At 41.7% G+C, this 19,845-nt stretch overlaps 1 protein-coding gene and 1 pseudogene across 1 annotated transcript; one reads left to right on the forward strand and one right to left on the reverse strand.

Annotated features, from left to right (window-relative positions):
- Nucleotides 1-492: 492 nt before the first annotated feature.
- Nucleotides 493-1,364, reverse strand: LOC114548609 (28S ribosomal protein S28, mitochondrial pseudogene; annotated as a pseudogene).
- Nucleotides 1,365-1,549: 185 nt separating this feature from the next.
- LOC114548668 (serine/threonine-protein kinase WNK4) lies at nt 1,550-3,835 on the forward strand. Its single transcript, XM_028568678.1, has 4 exons — nt 1,550-1,623; nt 2,137-2,866; nt 3,052-3,211; nt 3,509-3,835. The coding sequence occupies exons 1-4, from the start codon at nt 1,598-1,600 to the stop codon at nt 3,703-3,705; spliced, it is 1,113 nt and encodes a 370-aa protein (XP_028424479.1). The 5' UTR covers nt 1,550-1,597; the 3' UTR covers nt 3,706-3,835.
- Nucleotides 3,836-19,845: the final 16,010 nt, after the last annotated feature.

The raw sequence follows: 19,845 nt of genomic DNA on the forward strand, positions 1-19,845 counted from the left end.
TAGTTCTTTTGTAATGGGCTAGGTTACTTGCAGGAGAGAAAATTAGACTTAAGGAAGTGAAGTGAGCGAGAGATGGTAGGTTAACTTTACATTTCAATATTCTTTAAAAAAACTGCCTTCCTTTACGTCTTTTCCAGAAACAAATGTGATTTTAGCTGTGGTTGTACAAAAGGCCATCTATATCAGCAGTGATAGACCTTTTTCACAGCAGACATGTTGACATGTCATTAGGAAAAGCACAGGTGTATTAAAAAATAAATGAATAGTGGAGCAGTGAGCCCGAGATCCTGCAGCAGCAGATGGACTCTGCTGTCCCGCTATAGCTTCTCTCCGCCTTCGCTGGCGACTGGTGGACGGAGAGAAGCTATAGCGGGGCAGCAGAGTCTGTCTGCGGCTGCATGATCTCGAGCTCACTGCTCCACTATTTATTCATTTATTTCTGCATGTATTTATTTATTTATTTAACAAGACTTAAAGTCATGTTACCTCGTCCACAGTCCGAGTCCCGTCAGAGTCCCTTTAGGAAACCTGTGACTTAAGCTGTGACAGTCCGCTCCGCCTAGTCCTGCTTCTGGTACTCCTGGGATTCCCTTCCATCCAGCGGTCCCAGCAGTACGGCCTGGGCTTCCTGCTGCGTGGTGTCTGTTTCGGCTCCCAGGAAGCGGGCAGTGAGCTCCAGATCCTGCAGCCGCGGACGGACTCTGCTGCCCCGCTATAGCTCCTGTCTGTCCGCCGGACACCAGCAAAGGCAATGGAACCTCCCGCCGAAATTCGACGTACAGGTCGTCCTGGACTACGTGGAAGATCCTCCCGATCACCACTCTGTCTTTGGCCCGTCCCATCTGGATCAGCGGGGACTGGCGCAGCAGCAAGGCGAAGCTGTGTTCCTGCCCAGGGGAAGAGACGCAGCCGTCGGCCACGGAGCTCTCCACCTCCTGCTGCCGCCGGAGCTCAGATTGTAGGTCGAAGGCGTATAAAACACATAAAACACATTCTCATCTGTGGCTGTGAAATGTTATCCCTTGCTGTTTTTTTTTCGTTTGAAAATCCACAAGCTGCATAAAAGTCCAGCATCTCTGTATTGATCTGTCTGCTGCCGGGCCTGAAACTCGCGAGCTTGACTTTTCTCTTTCTTTTTTTCCCTCCATGTCACCTCTGGGGCTCCGTATGAATTTATGTATTTTTATTTATGTATTTTTTTTTCTTTAAGCATGTTACCTTTCGCGATAGTTGAGTTTATTAATGGTGGAGGATTGGCAGTTATACCGACCAAATGGTTTGTCGGGCCTGAGAAGGATGAATGCTACTGGCCACCAGCAAGGATGAACATGGCAAAGGCGGTCATAGAGCAACAGGACCCTCATACTGACTGGGCGACATACAAGTTGACTGTCAAGAGAAAAGTTGGTAATGTGTCCATGTGTATGATATTATTTGACATGAGTTCACTGTTGATTCGGTTTAAATTTGCTCTGAATGAAACTAATTACCACTGATTTGTCTGTCTCTCACAGCAACATATGAAATTGCCCGCACAAAATTAGTCGAGTATGAACAGAACACAGATGTACCAACCGAGTCCGATTCTACAGAGAATATGGGAAGGGGGAAGCGCAAAAAGAGGTGAGGCTATTTGAATTATGAAATGGTAGATACTAAATGGATGATGACACTTTGAATTCCCCAATGACACAGGAAGGACAAGTTTTGTGGGAGTTTTAAGTGTATTTGGCTCAAAGCTGTTAAAATGAGGGAGGTACACCATCTAATCAATTAATAAAAGTAACAATCACATGTTAAGGGGGGAAAGGAGATGTATACAAATGGATGTGTGCATGCCTGAAGGGGGAATGGTGTGTTGGAATAGATGTTAAGGATACATGTGAGGGTCTCTCTGGTATCCAGAGTGAGGTCATACTGTATATAGATCAGACCCTCCACAATGTTGCGATCGCAACTAATACACAAATTCAACCCTTTCTGGAAAAGCTCCCGCAAAATCGGGCATTTTAGGCCGCAACAATCTCAAAAATGGCCCGCGAAATCCTGGCAGGACTGATAGATGTGTACTGATGTATAGTGGTGTCACCTGTTATCCGAAATCATTGATTGTGCTTGTATATTATACATTTCTAGGCAAGTGATTTTGTCAAGTGAGGATGAGGATGATGACAATTGGTCCAGCAGCCCCATCACGCCTACACCTCCATCCACCCTCAGGTCATCACCTCCACCGGCTCCATCCACCCTCAGATCTGTGCTGACACCTCCACCGGCTGCATCCACCCTCAGGTCTACGCTGACACCTCCACCGGCTCCATCCACCCTCAGGTCTACGCTGACACCTCCACCGGCTCCATCCACCCTCAGGTCTACGCTGACACCTCCACCGGCTCCATCCACCCTCAGGTCTACGCTGACACCTCCACCGGCTCCATCCACCCTCAGGTCTACACTGACACCTCCACCGGCTCCATCCACCCTCAGGTCTACGCTGACACCTCCACCGGCTCCATCCACCCTCAGGTCTTCTCCTCCATTGCCTCCATCTTCTAGGCCTACACTTCCACCACCTCTGGGTAACCTTAGATGGCCCGATGTTTCAACCCATCACCACGTCACCACGTCACCAGAAACCCCTCGAAGACAAATCAGGGACAACATGTTTGTTCGCATCTTAACACTCCTTGAGGAGATGAAAGAGACACAAAAAATCCAAGGTAGGATGCTACAAACACTTCTACAACAGCGTGGCAACATTGGCACCACCGTCTCTTCTACCCCAGAGGGTTTCCCCCTAAAGACAGTTGGTGATGTGGAAATCATGGAAGAAAAACTTGCAAACCCAAACTTCATGTCTGAACTGGTGTGTATGTTAAGTCTAGGGTAGTGCAACTCAATTCAATTTTATTGGGGGGATAATAGTGCATTTTATCTGAAACATCCCAAGTGTGCTCACACCACGCTTCTGGCAGTTCTTTAATGTTGAGTGGTCTACTCCAGTAAGCAATATAGATACATTTGCTTTGTATGGCCTTTGTTCCCCCTCAGGTTGCAGCTGTGACTGACATAGGGGGGGGGACTGTCGACGAAGCCACAAGAAGGATGATGACCTTCCTCCTAGACCATGGCTTATCCAGGCAGTACAACTTTGTAGGCCGAAACGGGAAGAGAGAGTTCAAGACCTTAAAACTGTATGAAGTAATATATGGTAGGTGTGCATGTGGATAATGTTTTAAGTTGTACCGATACTAGAAAGGTGTCACAATACCCTAACATTATAAACATGTTGATTTTAAATATTGTGTATGGAGTGTTGTCCTGGCTGGGCAGTGTGTTCGCACATGTCTCTCAGTTGCCTAAATTGTGTGTTCAAGAGTATGTGTGTAGTTCTAATATTAATCTTAATTTATATAGCGCTTTTCTTAACATAGTTGCCTTTACAGTCCTGGCTGAGAGTTGTGTTGGCACATATGAAGTAAGTGACAGTTATATTTGTTTCTTGCAGGAGGCTTAAAGAAAAACGCCATGACCAGCCAAATCACTCGTAAAGATGCAGAGAAGGCGGTCTCCAAGTGGCTCATTGGTGCTAGGGACCGGGGGGGTAATAGACAGGCCCGACAGGCAACCCCTCAACAAGGACTTCAGGCTTCAGGCTCATTTGAGGTGGAAAGTAGGGCTGCACGATATGAGGAAACTATGTAATTGTGATTATTTTGACTGATATTGTGATTGCAATATGAGTCACGATATTGGAGTGAACTAACGTTTTTCATTCTCATTTTCATTGAAAATTATTAACATTGAAAGAAATTCAAGTGATTATTGTGTGATTTTTGCGAGGATCTGTACCAAACAAAGATTTTTTTTCTTTAGTCTGTAGGAGAGGATTTGTAGGCCGTGGACATCTCTGCAGCACCACAATACTTAAAGTGCTCATATTATGCTTATTTTCAGGTTCAGAATTGTATTTAGAGGTTGTACCAGAATATGTTTATGTGGTTTAATTTTCAGAAAACACCAATTTTTTTCTCCTCTTTTCATCCAATGTGTTGAGCTCTCTTTTTAGCTACAGAGTCAGGCATCACACTTCTGTTCCCTCTTTGTTGGGAGTTGCACATGCGCATTAAGTACTGCTAGCTAGTCAGTTGCAGAGTATGAGGGCGTGCCACGCTAGCAACTAAGCAAGCATTATAACGTGTTACAAAATGACGCACATTCGTCACCGAAGTAAAGGCTGAAAAGCAAGTTTTTAATTTTCCTTAAATAAAAATGTAATTAATTGTATTACTGGTCTCTTTATTATTGTAGCTTGTTTAACCCAAGATGTTCGGGTCTGTGGGACCCATTTTCAGTGTTTCCTAAAAGAGAAATTATGCCATTTATTAGTTCTTCTAACTCAAACTCATTGACCTTGGCTCATTTTCTGTCAAGAACATAAACATAACTTATTTTCAATGACTGCACAAAATATGAAAACACAAGGGTTAAAGAACTGTATGGTGTGACTGTAAAATAAGCCCCAAAAATGTATTTGTTAGCCCATAATAATGGTTATTTCCCTTATGGGTAGACTAGCAGGGACCCATATCAGCCCATATGGGGCCCAGCTAGTGTGGGCCCCAGATGGGAGAAACCTGGGTTGCCCATGTGGGTTTTAGCTAGGTCCCATGTGAAGCCCACCTTCAGGCCATCTGGGCTTGCCCACATGGGGGCACCATGGTACCCCCGGCCAAAACTAACTGGGCCCCATCTGATGGGGCCCACTCACCAGCCCATATCCAACCCATATGGGCCCCACATGGGTGTGTTGATAGGGACGTCATCTTCTCATTGACTTTACTTTGGCATTGTTTTCCGTGGTGGCCACACGGAATTTTCACACATTCCGTGTCACCACCACGTAATGCGCTGTTAACAGTTTGTGATCCTTTCACGGAATTCTGTGAGACCAGGCTGGTTCATACATGTTTTTTGAACATTTTATTTAGGCGCTTTGGCATAGGTCATCACATACAGGCCAAACACACGTAAGTCGCATAGACACACAAGGTACGTCTAACAACAACAGTACCCAGGGCTCGGTTTACACCTATCACCTTTTTTAGCCACTGGGGGACCATAGGCAGGCTGGGGGAACTCATATGAATGTAAAATAATCTCATAAAGTGACATTTTCATGCCATGGGACCTTTAAAGGTGCTCTAAGTGATGTCACATGTTTTTTAGGCTACAACATTTTTTGTCACATACAGGAAATTCCGAAAGCAGGTTTAGTGAAAACTCTGAGTTTGTTAACACTAAGCAGAGGGTAACTCTGGGTTTTCTGTTTCAGAAAGAGAGGGAACTTCACCTATGGTAACTGAGTCTGTCAACCTAACCTCTTCGGGAGCAGGTTTTCTTCTCTCAGTCTCCTCCCTCTCACACAGCGCTCTTTCATTTCCTCATTCATTCATTCAGTCTGTATCGGACGCATTTTAGCAGTTTGTTATCGGCATGAATTAAAAGAACAGGGTTGGTTTATTAACCATGTTAGGCAGACTATAAAACGTTTTTTTTCAAAAAAACGTTTTTCCTTTTGTCAACGATCCCATTGATGAAGAAGCTGTATTACTAAACTAAACTTTTCGTCCAACAGTGTGGGTGTTGTGTGGCGGCCATTTTGAGCATTTATCAATGAATGAAGAAGTTATTGTAACTTTAGTGTACATTGTCCAATTTGGCCGAAATTTCTCACGATTGACAAGCGTCCATAACCTAACTCCGCCAGATGGATTGCTTCACATTTGCTCGGCATATCCATCTGGAAACTTTCCGTTGGAGAACTTTTGGGAAGGGGCGGAAATACTGGTTAGCTGATTGGATGAACCATCTGTCTATCACCTATGTTGGTGATAGACGGGCCGAATCAACCAATCAGATCGATGAAGCGTATGAAAATACAACCACAAGCCCGCCCCTGCTGCTGCAGGCAAAGCATAGCTCGTTAGCTCAGCATGCAAGCAACATGTCGGTAAAGGAGATTTGCCATTTGTGTAACGAGAATTTAGGAATAAAAGGCACCATTTCAGGTTCCCGGACCATATTCCAAAAGAAGGATCCAAGAGAAAAAAAGCATTAGTGAGCGGCTAACAGAATTAGGGCTACCACTGTCTGAAAACACTGGTTAGCTGATTGGATAAACCATCTGTCTATCACCACCTAACCCACCTCAAAACCAACGCTGATTGGCCCATTCGTTTGGCGAACGGCTCCAAATTTTCTCTATCTCAAGATGCCAGACTGATCTGCGAGTGGAAAACTGGAGCTCGCGAGATCAGGACGGTCTCACGAGGCTAAAGCGTCCAGGCCTGAGGACATTTATCGGCCAAAAGTGACTTTTAGTCATAGCGCCCAGAGACTTTCTTTTTTATTTGTAAAGGTTTGCCCCGACCCCTATGCTTTGGCCACGCCCCCTTTCATAGCTTATGAACTGTATGAAGTAGAGTCTTGTGTGAGCTATCATTGAACTCAGCAGGGAGTTCCCTTTTCATTGGTGACAATTTGCAGTGTCTGAGTTCCGCACAAATGCACGGTTGCAAGGACATGTCCAACACTGCTTGCAGCTTTAATTATGATTTGATACTATAAATTAAATTGAATTAAATTGAATCCAAGCCCCAGGGGCATAAATAAGTCAGGCCTGACCCGGTCTGGTCTGGCTAGTCCACATAGCATTCCGGGATGGGAGAAAAAGTGCTCTGGTTTATTGGCATTTCTTTGAACCAATCAAAATCATCTTGGGCAGCGCTGACTGCTGGACGGAGCCACGCTGCCACTGGAAAATAGCCTCTGGAAGGAACTTGTTTTGGTGGAACATGTGTACGTTCAAAAGTTGTTTCAGTCATGCAACAGAAAACTCAGATTGGACAGATAGTCTAGCTAGCTGTCTGGATTTACCCTGCAGAGATCTGAGGAGCAGTTAACCATAGTCCTTAGAAATCATACACTAGTCGGGCCCTAACTTCAGGTTACATTTGATATACAGCAATACACATAAGGTAAGTGAATCATTCAGACATGATGACTTGAGTCTAAAATAAGTTTCACTGAAATTAATTTTGCTGTTCACAAATGATTACAGGGTCAGTCAGAGGAAGGTTGCCAAAACATTCAGCGTTAAAATGTTATTATTTGACGATTCAGTCTGAGTTGTCAAACCACAACTGCAGCGTCCTGTTACTGATTGACCTCATTGAGTTTCTGCATCATTCAGACAGTTTGACAGGTTCACTGACACCAAGATCTAACCAAGTTTCAAGCTATGATTAAAAAAAAAAACAGCTGTATTCTGTAATGTATTCCATTTCATCGCTTATCCTGCTCCAGAAATCCCTCACAGTTTATAACAGAAAGCCTGAAGAGGTCTGATAAACAGACAAACATTATGCAGTCGCTGAGCTCAGTCGTTCCCTCTAACGCTGTTCTAGCATTGATTTTATGGCCAGAAGGACATGTTTACTGGGGGCGCTGTGGAAATGCTTCACTTGTTCTCACTGACACAGAAGTTAAGAGAAAAAGTGCAGACTAGCTGTATTCCCAACTCAATATCAGTGTAGAGCTCTAAAAAATGGCAGTATGAACCGTCAGTCACATTTTTTTGTTTATTATGTACAATTGTAGATGAGGTAGAAATGTAGCACTCCAATCAGACAGAGAAGCAACATAGATGTCTTCAATAGATGGCCATGAGCAGTAAGATTCAGTCAGAAAATAGACGCACAACAAAAAAGTCTTTTACAAGGACATCTTTACTGTGGTTTAAAAAAAATATTGTATACTATTTAATTTCAGCTATTTTTGATGATCGATCTTTAATGAATGAATAGTCCTGACAAACATTTAATTCATTGTTATACTTAAAACATAGCCAGGTATTGATATTTTCAAAGCATGCATGCATGCAGTCATTTCTCTATGAATGAACAAGCACAGCAGTCAACTCTTCCATTTCAGTAAGAAGTATGGCCAGTAACATGAGCCAGCTAACCAATATAAGCATGAAGAGGACTCCTTTGAGGGCAGAGGAACACAGATGCCCCTGCTGGCTGACAGTCTGATCCATAGGCTGAAGGTGACTGGGACACACGGGGGTTGCCAGGCTGAGACCGCAGCATCCACAACAATATTGCTAGAGGACTGTCTCACATAGCCAGACATTACTTCACAGCACAGCGGAGTAGCTAATGTTAGATGCTGGCTATATTGACTCACGCAGAGCTCTGTTCCCAACTGACAGACAAACTTTTTTGGCTTAGAATTACAGTAGGAACCGCTAAAAACGCTGCAACCTCGCCGTCCTCTCCACCCGACGGACAGACACACTTCCTGGCTTAGAATTACGGTAGCCTGAAGCCAATGCTTACCTGTTCAGGAGGAAATTTACCAACTTTGTGTCCTTTTGGGCTGTAAGCTGTCTCCATCTTTCAAATACATCTCCAATATTTACCTGGGGTTTGTTACGTGTCTGGTCATGCAACTGTTAGAAACATACCGGTCAGGTAGAATCTATCTCCATTGATCCTGCTAGTTTGTTTGCTGCTTTCGTGGCTGTACTAACATTACAGCTGTAGCGCAATAGGTTTAAGTTTTTACAGATATATCTGGTAACTCGGCCTGGCTGTCAAACTGGGCAGTTGATAACAACACACAGGCCAAAATACAAACAGAAATTCCGTCACGGAACGGAAATTTCAAAAGAAGAAAATACTGGCATTAGCATTGTTGTCAGAAAAGATAGTATTTCAACGTCAGCATCTTTCCTTAAAGCAACACCAAAGCACTTTTCCTCTTCAGTCCCTGTATAGGTTGGAAGCGGAATTGTGTCCATTATGTCTCTTTCGAACTACAGATCTGCTACCTGATCTGGCAAACATCCTTTGAGAATCAGTTGAGCCTGGTCAGATATAAAGAGTTCAAACTGAGGTGTTTGTCTTGATGTCTAGGAGGTGAAAGACAGATGGCCAATCCTCTGCTGTACAGCCTCCTTAGGATATGATATATAGAGTTTATCTGAGGCCTTGACAGACCATAATAGGCCTTTCTCAATAGGGTACACAAAATCCAAAGTCGCGTTCAATTTGGCAAGTTGAATGGGACAAAGCAGTACAAAGAACGGGAAGCAGTATGCTATAATTTGTAATTGGAATAACAGCATTGGTGCTGCTGACACCACCGGCTCAGCCAGCCTCTGTCCATTACAATAACACAACTGTACTGTACTATGCAACACCTGATAAATTAATCACACCTCAGTGGTCGACTTAACTGTCTTTTTCTGAACTTTCAACCACGTTAGAGCAGCAACAAACTGTAGTTTTCAACTCTTATAACATGTTTTGACCAAAGAAAATTGTATCTAATGTTTAAAACATTACAGAGACATCAGTGCCACTGCTAAATCAACAAAGTTTTTGTTGTCCCCAGAACAAACCTGGAAACTGGCAATCTGGTCAACATCCAGGGTTTAGCAGGTCAGCTCTAGAGATCTTGCTCGGCTAGCAAGTCCGAACATCTCCATCGTTTGAGGGACTTTTCGATAATGCATTATATTGATGAATGGATGGTAAAAGTAGAAATGCAAAGGTATAAGACTGTAACCATAAACTGTTATAGACTTAAAGTGTTAGCAGCCTTCTATATTCCATTCGCAGGTTCGCAGGTGTGTTAAACACTTCCATTGTAACAGCGAACTGTCACACTTAGGATTGTGGGTAGTGTAGTACTTCTCCATGACATCGCGAATAAAACATGTTTTTCTTAACACAAAGTTGATAGCATACAGACTTCTGGCTTCTACAGGGGCATAAACCATTGTTTCTCAGGACGTGGTAAGTCTACCTTTGATGGTTTAGACATTATGGCTAATAATCAATCAATCCTCATGGAGAAAATGAATGGGATTTTTACTTCCGGAACCACACTGTCGAGCTCTATTGGGGTTCAAATAAGAACAAAGAAAAACATGAAAGAATGAAAAAAAACATGCAAGAAAACACATAATGTATCTTTCAGGATCTTTTCCTGCTCAGAGGTCGTTTGCAGAGATAACATTGGAAACAGCAATCTTCAGGATGTATCTGATAACCCATTAATCAAAATAAAAGTACAATGCATACCGATGTCATTATGTTCATAAAAGAAGAACACAGAAAAAAAGAAAACAGGTATGTAGCTTTCAGGACCTTTGCCTCGCTCAGATGGTGGCTATAACTCGTGGCTCAAAGTATGCAGTGCTGTTCTGGCGGGTCAGGGGGAAAGAAACAGTCACAAAATGCATCAATGATTCCATAGCCTGGAGCACATTAGACAACGCTTAGGTGCTGGCTGCTCTTCTTTTATTTGTTTTACGACGGTTGGCATCCAGCTTATTGGCGCATTACCAGTGCTAGCTGTCAAAACTAAACAAAGGTTGAGAATCTTTTTTTTTAAATGTCTTGAAAACCATAGATTCCCGTGACATTACTCAAAGTCATTCATGTTCCCCTGATGACATGTAATATGTTTGGTGATTCCCTAACTTTTCCTCAAGCACTATTATCAGGTCAAAACTTAAATGTGTCCAATACTTTGGTTTCCAACCAAAAACCTGCAAGAACTAATGACATTCCATCAGCCTGAGCTTTTTTCTCTTTTTTCGTGCTAGCAAACATAAACATGCTAACACTCTTAACAGACATAAACATGGTAAAAAATACCTTCTAAACATCAGCATGTTAGCATTTTGAGCATAACACAATATGAGCATGTTTGCATGCTGACTTCAGCATTTAGCTGAAAACATCACTGTGACCAAGTGCAGTCTCACAGAGCTGCTAGAATGGCTGTAGTCTTAGTTTTGTTTTGGAATTTAAAAATGTCAGAGTAAAAGATAAATCTCTTTATTGTGATCTGAGTTACTAACATTGGTTAGATAAATATTCACTCCCTTCAAGTCAACATTCAGGAGAGGCAGCTTTGGCAGCAGTTACACTTTTGAATTTATGGGAATTCATCTGTATCAGCTTTGCACATCTGGACACTGTAACTTTTAATATAATATTGAATTCTTTAGTGAGTAAACACCCACCAATGTTTTGGGCATAATTCAACAGTATTCAAACAATGGTCTATCTTTGATTGATGCAATGAATATGAACACAAGGTTTTCAAGGATTTATTACACTGTCAGACTCCACTGTTTGTAGGGAGACTCTATATTTTCTTTGTTTCAGTTGGATAGTCTGCCATAAATTATACCTACATTATTTTAATGACCTAAATAAATTGATACATATAATACATTTTCATATTCATTAAACTTTTCATAGCACTTACCAGTCAGTGAAATTTCCACATGGTGCTAATAAGGCAAGGTTAAAAGGTAAAAAATCTATTTCCAAGTCCAGCCACACATTCTAAAATTGACCCTAATTGGTCACTCCAGCACATTATCATTGAAGCTATTAATGTGCAGCTTTAGCTTTATGTGCAGGGTTGTTGTCTTGCTAAAAGACAAATCTCCTCCCAAGTGGCAGTTACAGTTTGCAGCCAGTTTTCCTCCAGTTTCCCTTCACAAGTCTTCCAAGGCATGCTGCAGACAAGCATCGCCATAGCATGATGCTGCCACCACCAGGCTTCATGCTGGGGATGGTGGGTTATGATGACTATGTTCTCACCATTAAACTCTAGCCCAGATGTATTGTGGATTATTTTTGCACCAGTGGCTTTCCCTTTGCCACTTTTTCAAAAAACTAGTTGGACCTACTGTGCTTCTCACTGAAAGTTCCTCTCAAAACGGCTGACAGTGACGTCCTGAGTAACTGGTTTTGAAGGGAAACACTGGAGAGTCGACTCAATTGATGACAGCATGAATGAGAAAAAGTCACCAGGTTGGCATTTAAAGCAGAGCATTTATTTCAGTAGGCAGGTTGCAATTCATGTGTGTCTCTGTGTGGTTTTAATTCTGAACATAAATCAAAAGAACATAAATCAAAAGAACATTAATCAAAAGAACATAAATCAAAAGAACATAAATTGCGTGAATTAAGGAAAATTAGAGGATTACATAAGGACATTAAGGGTGTTTTTACACATAGTCCTCTTTAAACAAACCAAACTCACTCCTTTTTAAAGTGAATCAAAAAGTGGACCAACAGAAAAGGGACTCCACTTCAGCTCTGTTGGGGCCTCAGGGCTAAAATACTTTGGCAAAAGGGCAACGCGAACCTGAAGCATGTTGTGTTCACAAAGCACAGGTGAAGAGAACCGTAATGCAGACTTGAAGCGAACTGTACTCAGACCACCGCCTGAGGAGGTCTGAGTACAATTTGTTCCAGAGGGGTCTGAGTCACATATGTGTTCACATATGCACAAAAAATGCTGATAGGTCTGAATTCTTTGGAGGGTTGAAACGGACCAAGTGTAAAAAAAAAATAAAAATGTACTTAACGACATGGCTCGGGTCAAAAGGAAATAACAAAGGGAGGAAAGCAGTATATATATCCTCTGATTCATGTAAGTGATTGCACCGAAAAGGCGCTGCCTTTCCATGCAGGAGTTTGGTTTAACCTCCCTGCCTCAGGTGTGGTCATCTGGCCTCTGCTTGGGAACTTTTAACAGCCGCCCCCAAAACTATAATGCAGCTTTAAATCAGTCCAAAGTCGGGCAGAAATCTCAAGAAAAACTTCCTTTTAGGAAGAAACCTCAGATAGACCCATGCTCTAGGTGGGCGGTGTCTGACGGTGCCAGTTGGGGGTACAGTGAACAGTGGCATATAGTTACAATAAAGATAATGGAACTATGACTAGAAATAGTAGTTGTAGTAGTTCATGGTGTAGCAGGGCACTGCAGCAATAAGCTCCCCAGAGCTAAGTTAGTAACAAGCATTTCTGGGACATGAATGCACACAGACATAAAGAGGGAGGAGAGAGGAGCGTATGTCAAAGGAAGTCCCCTGGCAGTCTAAAACTATAACAGCATAACCAAGAGCTGGTCCAAGGCAAACCTGAGCTAGTTCTATAAGGGTAGGTAGATGAATCTGAAGATTATGAAGAGAAGCAGAGAAGAGAAGGGGGTGCAGTGTCTGAACATATATATACACCCTCCCCAGCCGGTCAAGGCGAACAACAAACAGCTTCATTTCCCAGGCTGTCAGGAAGCTCAAAACCCTCTCCCTACCCTACCCCCCTATCCCCAAGAACTCTGGACTCTGAATGTTAGTCTGGGTAGCTCCAGACGTTTTGTAAGAGCCACTATCGGCCGTGGGCACATCAGGTTGTTGTTACAATGGCGTTATCCATTGCTCATTTCATTGAAGTCTGAATTGTGATTCGGCTTGAAGGACCATTTGCAGGGAAATACTAGAGAGTTTACTGAATTAATGTCAGCTCTCTTTCCAGTGTTTTCCTTCAAATGGCGGAGAAAGATGGAGTTGGAATTGAGTCAGCAAGGGAAAAACTGGAGAGTCGACTCAACTTATGTCAGCATGAGATGCAGTCTGCAGGTTGGCAGTTAAAGCAGAGCATTTATTTCAGTAGACATTGTAATTCAAAATCTTCGCTTGCCTCTGTTTCTGTCTGTATGTGGTTTTAACTCTGCAACGAGATAACAAAAAACAGACGTTCACAACGGCACGTAGACCAAAACGCAAGTCAAAAACAGGTTTTATAACAGTCATGAGACCAGCATCAAGAAGAGATTACACGGAAAATGGGAAAGACAGATTAAAATAGGTTAAAAATACTAGATTAAAATAGGACTGTGAAGAGATAAAACAAAAGTAATTTATTAACAATAAAGGTCAACCAAAACCACATTAAAGTAAATCAACTTAAAGGATGTACACATCATGGTTGAGGTGGAAAAGAATAAACTAAGGGAGGAATGCTGTATATAGGCTGTCATTAATGTGAGTAATTGCAACTGAAGCGTGCCGTTTTTTTAAAAGGTCATTTTTCAGTGATTCAAGAATAAATGAAATTACAATCACTATTGGATTTGAAAGCAGAAATCTAACAGGCAAATATCTCAAAACTTTGGCACATACAACTTATCTGCATGATTCACTAGGAGTAAGTCAGAAAATGTGTTTTTTTTGTGATTAGGGTGAACTGATCTTTTTTGTGAGATTATAGAGATTTCAGTCAGGAGATGATATGTGATTATTAAGTCTAGGCAGAAAGTCTTTGGCGCTTAGACTCTAAAGGGCTATTTGTAACCGAGGGGGGGCTGCCTTTAGCAGCAGCAAGCTAAAGCCCCCCATGGAGTCCAGACACTGGTGGTAGTGCTGGCTCATGATTCTGACAACGCTGACGGAACTGATGGAGCTGGTGACTCGCAAAGACTGTTGGTGATGGGGGGTTAGAGGGGGGCTTTGCCATTGGCAACGATTTGCACTGAAATGACAGCTGACAGCAACAGAGTGGACTTCAACTGTTGTGGAACTATAAATCATAAGGCCCCAGCTCAGAAAACATCAATGGTCAGGTGTCCTCTGAACAGGATGTGTTTCTTTATCCTCATTTTAGCATTAATGTATGTCAATATTTTCTCTGCTTGATTTTGCATGTCTAGAATGAGGCCAAATTATTGGTGAAGTGGTTAGTGAGAAACAAACAGGGCATAGGACAAATATAGGTAACCCAAAATGGGTAATAGTAATAGGTATAGATGACAAAATGTTTGTTTCTGATATTTGTCATTAATCTACATTTACATATGATACACTGAATGTAAAAGAGCATCGTCATTAAGAGTGTAATTTAGTGTGAAATTTTAGGCCTTTCAATTTGCCACTCTAATGATACGTGTCCACTGTTTTTTGACGGCAGGGATCGCTCCACTTCCCAGCATTGCACGCTAGTGGGGTTGCCACTAACAGTTACCAACTTCTCTTCAATGACCACTGAAAAGCAAAGAAAACAGGCTACATCCTCCTACAACCGCGATGGCTGCACCTGATTGGACAAACGCTTCACATGGGGCTGTCTGCTCCCAGATTTCAAAACAGACCAACATGGCGGCTCGATTGGTAACTTTCTCTTATTAAACGAAAGCAGTTCACCGAAACGTGTTTTCTGAAAACATTTAATGCAAGAAATAAGCTATGCAGCTGCTGAATCTGTCTTCATTTTAAATAGAGACTGGTCAGTTTAAAAGATTTTTGTGAGTTTTTCGAGAGGCTGTGAGTTAAGCTGGGCTTGCATAAGGTAGACTGGATTCAACTTTATGCAAACGAGGAGCTGTAAATTCTACGCCCCGCCTCTCAAAAGTCGCTGCGACGTTGCATTGCATGGCTGCTCACATAGACAATGAATGGGAAGCGTAGAAATTATGCTTGCCAGTGGACAAGTACAGTACCATTACTGTGGTGGAATTAATGTAGCTGCAGGCAGAGAAGTATAGTGGTGTTCAGTTAGCAGAAAGCACCTACTCTACAAAAGTAAAAAATACATCAAGGAATTTAGGAGGTACTCCAGTCAGAAGTTACATTAGCCGTGTATTGATCTGCGCCTTTGTTTCTGGAGGAAGTTATTTTAATGTATATAGTCGTAAATATATTGTGATATTTCTTTGTATAGCTTCTTTTTACTTATTTTCTTAATTGCTATATATTTGTAATTTGTAATGAAAATGATCAGAATCAGAATACGGTTTATTGCCAAGTAGGTTTTCACATGTGAGTAATTTGCCTTGGTGTTTGGTGCATATAATAAACATTTAAAGAGGAAATACAAATAATAGCAAAATAATACACTTTTTTTCTGAAACCTTATCCATATCAATGGTCTTTCACAATGTGATCCTGGCTGTGGATAAGGCAGGATCAATTTTACAAGGTATGCATTAATTGCAAAAAATAATAGTAATGCAGCTCAGTGTAAATTCATTCTGGAAGACTTCTATGCTTCACATTCTCTCTCTCTCTCTCTCTCTCTCTCTCTCTCTCTCTCTCTCTCTCTCTCTCTCTCTTTCCCAACCTAATCAGCTGCATTGTAATCCCCTCTCGTAAGTAGGAAGGGCATATTTTACAAATCTCCGTTATTAATGCTCGGTCCAAAATGGCGGCGAGTGAGCTCTGCGGCTCTGTGCTGATGCTGTATTGACGATGCCTCTTGTCGTTAACCTTTTTGGCAGTACCTTGCCTCTCATGCAGTGCATGCTGGAATAGACTCATGTGCAACTTTTATTAGGAGAAGTAGGGATAGAAAATCAATGGATAAATGTATATCATTACAGAGGAATTATACCCAAATCACCCTCATTATCCAATCATGGAAGCCATTTGTGGTGCAACTAAACGCCACATTTCCTGTAAATCCTATTTCATGGAGCTGGAGGAAAAAGGAAAGGATATTGCTACTTATCCCTACTCCCTTCTCTGTGTTATACTCCAGTTGTTTTAAAGAACAAAAAGAATGATAAACAGCAATATCAATTCTATATGGAAAGCTGATATTAGGTTGAAGTATCAGAAAAGTAAGAGAGTCTACACCACCATAGTCTGGATTAATGAAAGTACTTCCTGGATAAAGGAAATCTGGCCCATGAGCCACACGCCAGATGTCCCTCGCCTTCGCTTCGGGAACCAACCTTTGAGCTAGCAAGCTACACACTGAAAACGGCAAGTTTTTATGAAAATTTGGATCGTCCTGCTTGGTTCTTTTGGGGAATGATTGTAAAGATTTACAAAGAATATCTTTATGGCATTTACTATCTAACTGGGACGTTTTGGGACCGATTGGTGGGATTGCTGTGGACGAAGTACACACGGAGATACACTGGTAAGGGCAAATTTATTCGTACCTTGTTTGTATGTTAATGTACATTCACGGTTGTATCCAGCTAATTTAAATAGCTCACATTACTGTATTGTGTGAATAGTTAACTTCAGTTAATATTGTATTTGGTGTTTTCTTTTGCGTGGTGCAAATGTTCCTTCCGGAGACCATTTAGCAGAGCCACCGTCGCTGCGTCCGGAGCTTAGAGCCGCCCAAGACGATTGTGATTGGTTTAAAGAAATTCAAAACAACACAGAGCGTTTTTTTCTCCTATCCCAGAATGTATGTGTGAAGGGAGCCAGACCTTACCCCACAGTGCTTGTCACACACACACACACACACACACACACACACACACACAAACACACACACACCTCTGCCTCTTTCCATCATTCTCTGACACGCACACACACCTCTGCCTCTTTCCATCATTCAATTTTTTTTTGGGGGGCAAAAATAATAGACAAAAATACACTAAATATCACTATGGCAACTAAGGATGCAGAGTCGCGCATGAGGTTATCTGAGATACAGTAAATCTGAGGTTATGTAACATTACTTGAGCATCCCAAGTGCACAGTCTGTTCCAAAAATGTACAATGAATTGCACAGAATTAGATGCCAAACCTGAGGCAGAAGCGTGAATGTACACATTACTCATTTATATAGACAGAAGACCGCTTCAGCCCTCCTGACACAGTGAAGTTTACAGGCCGAGCGATCCCAAAACAAAACGGATTTCAGTGGGAAAATTCAACTGATGAGTCTGACCTTTGCACATCTGTACTCCTGTGTTATTCCACAGTGTGGAGATCAAGCACCTTGTAAATAATGTATCAAACACCTCATCTCATTTCCATCCGTGGCAGTGTGTGTTGCGTGATCAAAAAGCAGATGTTTCTACCCGCCAATTCAGAAGACGTAGACGTCATGTCATGTACTGCTCTCCAAATGTTTCCACAGCCTCTGTCAATCAGAGTGGTGCCGTTGTGAGAATTTCTGAGAAAAAAAAAAAGATCTAATTGTACAGTGAAGCTATTTTTACAACTATAAATTTATGCCCCTGCCCTCCTTTTCGTCTGAGGATAACTTGCTGAATGTGTTGCCTCTTGCATAATGCTTCTCAAGCTTATAGTGCCTGAAAATAGAGCCTGGCCTTTACCGCACAAAGCCACCTCCGCTTAGAGAGAGATAACATTCTGAACACAGCAATCCGTATCTCCTCACACTTCTCATTCATGCAGATAGAGATGACATTTTTTCATTCTTCTTTACCATAAAAATAAACAGCTTCTTGGCTGATGCTTTCTCTTCTTACCTATTCTCCCATCACTTTTCTTGTTCCCTCCCTTTCTTCCTTTGACCCAGCACCCTATTTCCCATGATTTGGGTGCCTCATGCATTTAAATTATACTAAATGTGCATTCAGCCTTCTACAAAGTCCATACATTGGACAAATAAACACAGAGTATCTCTCTGCTTTAGCTACAGTGAAATACTAATAAATACTTATAATAATAAAATCAATAAAACAGGAAATATATCAACAACAACAGACCAGAGACACTAAAGTAACATCGCTATGGTTACAGTTACAGAATAAATCAACATTTCTTTAATTAACAAGAATATATAAAAATATGAAAACATGAAAACAATAATCCTGGTATTTCTTTACTCTGTTTCAGATTTAGTTTCTGTACAAACTCGCCCTATATTTGTGAATATATTTGTTGGATCTACAGTATTTTAATTCTGCCGACTTCCTGCACTGCAGGCTCTGTGGCTCGGCTTTATCATAAAAGAATCTCATCAGCATTACAACACAGCCTTTAGCGGTTTAAAGTTGGGGTAGGCAGTTTATTTTTGGCGTTGTTCGGCAAACAATCCATATCATCTTTCAGAATTTTTTAACTCAAGTGGTCTGAGAAAAAAAAACAAGTCTTCTGCACCTTCTCTTTGGCTCTGAATTCAGGCTTTAGTAAATCTAGCCCTCACGGGAGACTTTGGCCAATCACATTCATTCAGTCATTTCAGAGAGCGAGAGCGTTTCTATTGGATGTTCTGCCAATGCAGATGCACGTGCCTTCGCTGAAAGTTCTGTGTACCCTATAGCCAAAAGTCTCAGTGCTGCAGGAAATTCAAGGCTAAACTATTAGATATGATTCTTTATTGTCATCCATTTATATATACAGTAGGCTACATATAGGAACAAAATTGTGTAAAAATATCGTCCAGTTTATTGTCCTGTGAGCAGACAGTTCCTGTGAAAAGCAGTCGGGAGAGCTGGTTGGCAGGGGTTAGCCCTTTAGCTTAGCACGAACACCGCCGGCACAGCACCGCCTACTGCTGCCATCTACGGTGGCCGACAGGGGCAAACGCACTGCAACTTAATGAAACGCACGCAAATAGACAAAGCACAAGCAAATTAAGAAAACATCTTCATTAATTTGACAACATATGCGCAGCATTTAGCAAACGCGCTGCAAATACAAACAACACAATCAATTACACAAACGCGCTGCAAATATAGAAACGATGCAAGAAGAAAAGCACACAAACCCTGAAAATGAATGCAAAAAAAAATAAAAAATCATCAGGCCTCTACAGGGAACAGCTTGATTTTTGACCCCATGGGGAGAGACTACTGTAAACTATTTGATTACATTTGATTGCAGCATGAAACAACAAGCAGATCAGTAATGTTGTTAGAATGAGCTTTTTCCAGCTTCGTCTCCTGGCTAAAGTTAAGCCTTTCCTTAACACGATCTAGAAAAGGTGATTTATGCTTTTATTAGTTCAAGGTTGGATTACTGTAATGCTCTTTACGTTGGTCTGAATCACACCTCCATCTCACGACAAACAAATAAATACATCTAGACGTGCACACATTACTCCCGTTCTACACTCTACATTGGCTCCCTGTGCGTTTTAGAATAGATTTTTTCAAGGCCTTAAATGTTAACCCTGTGTGAGCACAACCATTCATTGCAGTCTTCAAATCAAATGGTTTTAGAAGTCAAGGTATAAACGGCGGGGTGATCAG

Source organism: Perca flavescens, chromosome 21, assembly GCF_004354835.1.
Source record: "Perca flavescens isolate YP-PL-M2 chromosome 21, PFLA_1.0, whole genome shotgun sequence".
In the NCBI taxonomy this organism is placed as follows: domain Eukaryota; kingdom Metazoa; phylum Chordata; class Actinopteri; order Perciformes; family Percidae; genus Perca; species Perca flavescens.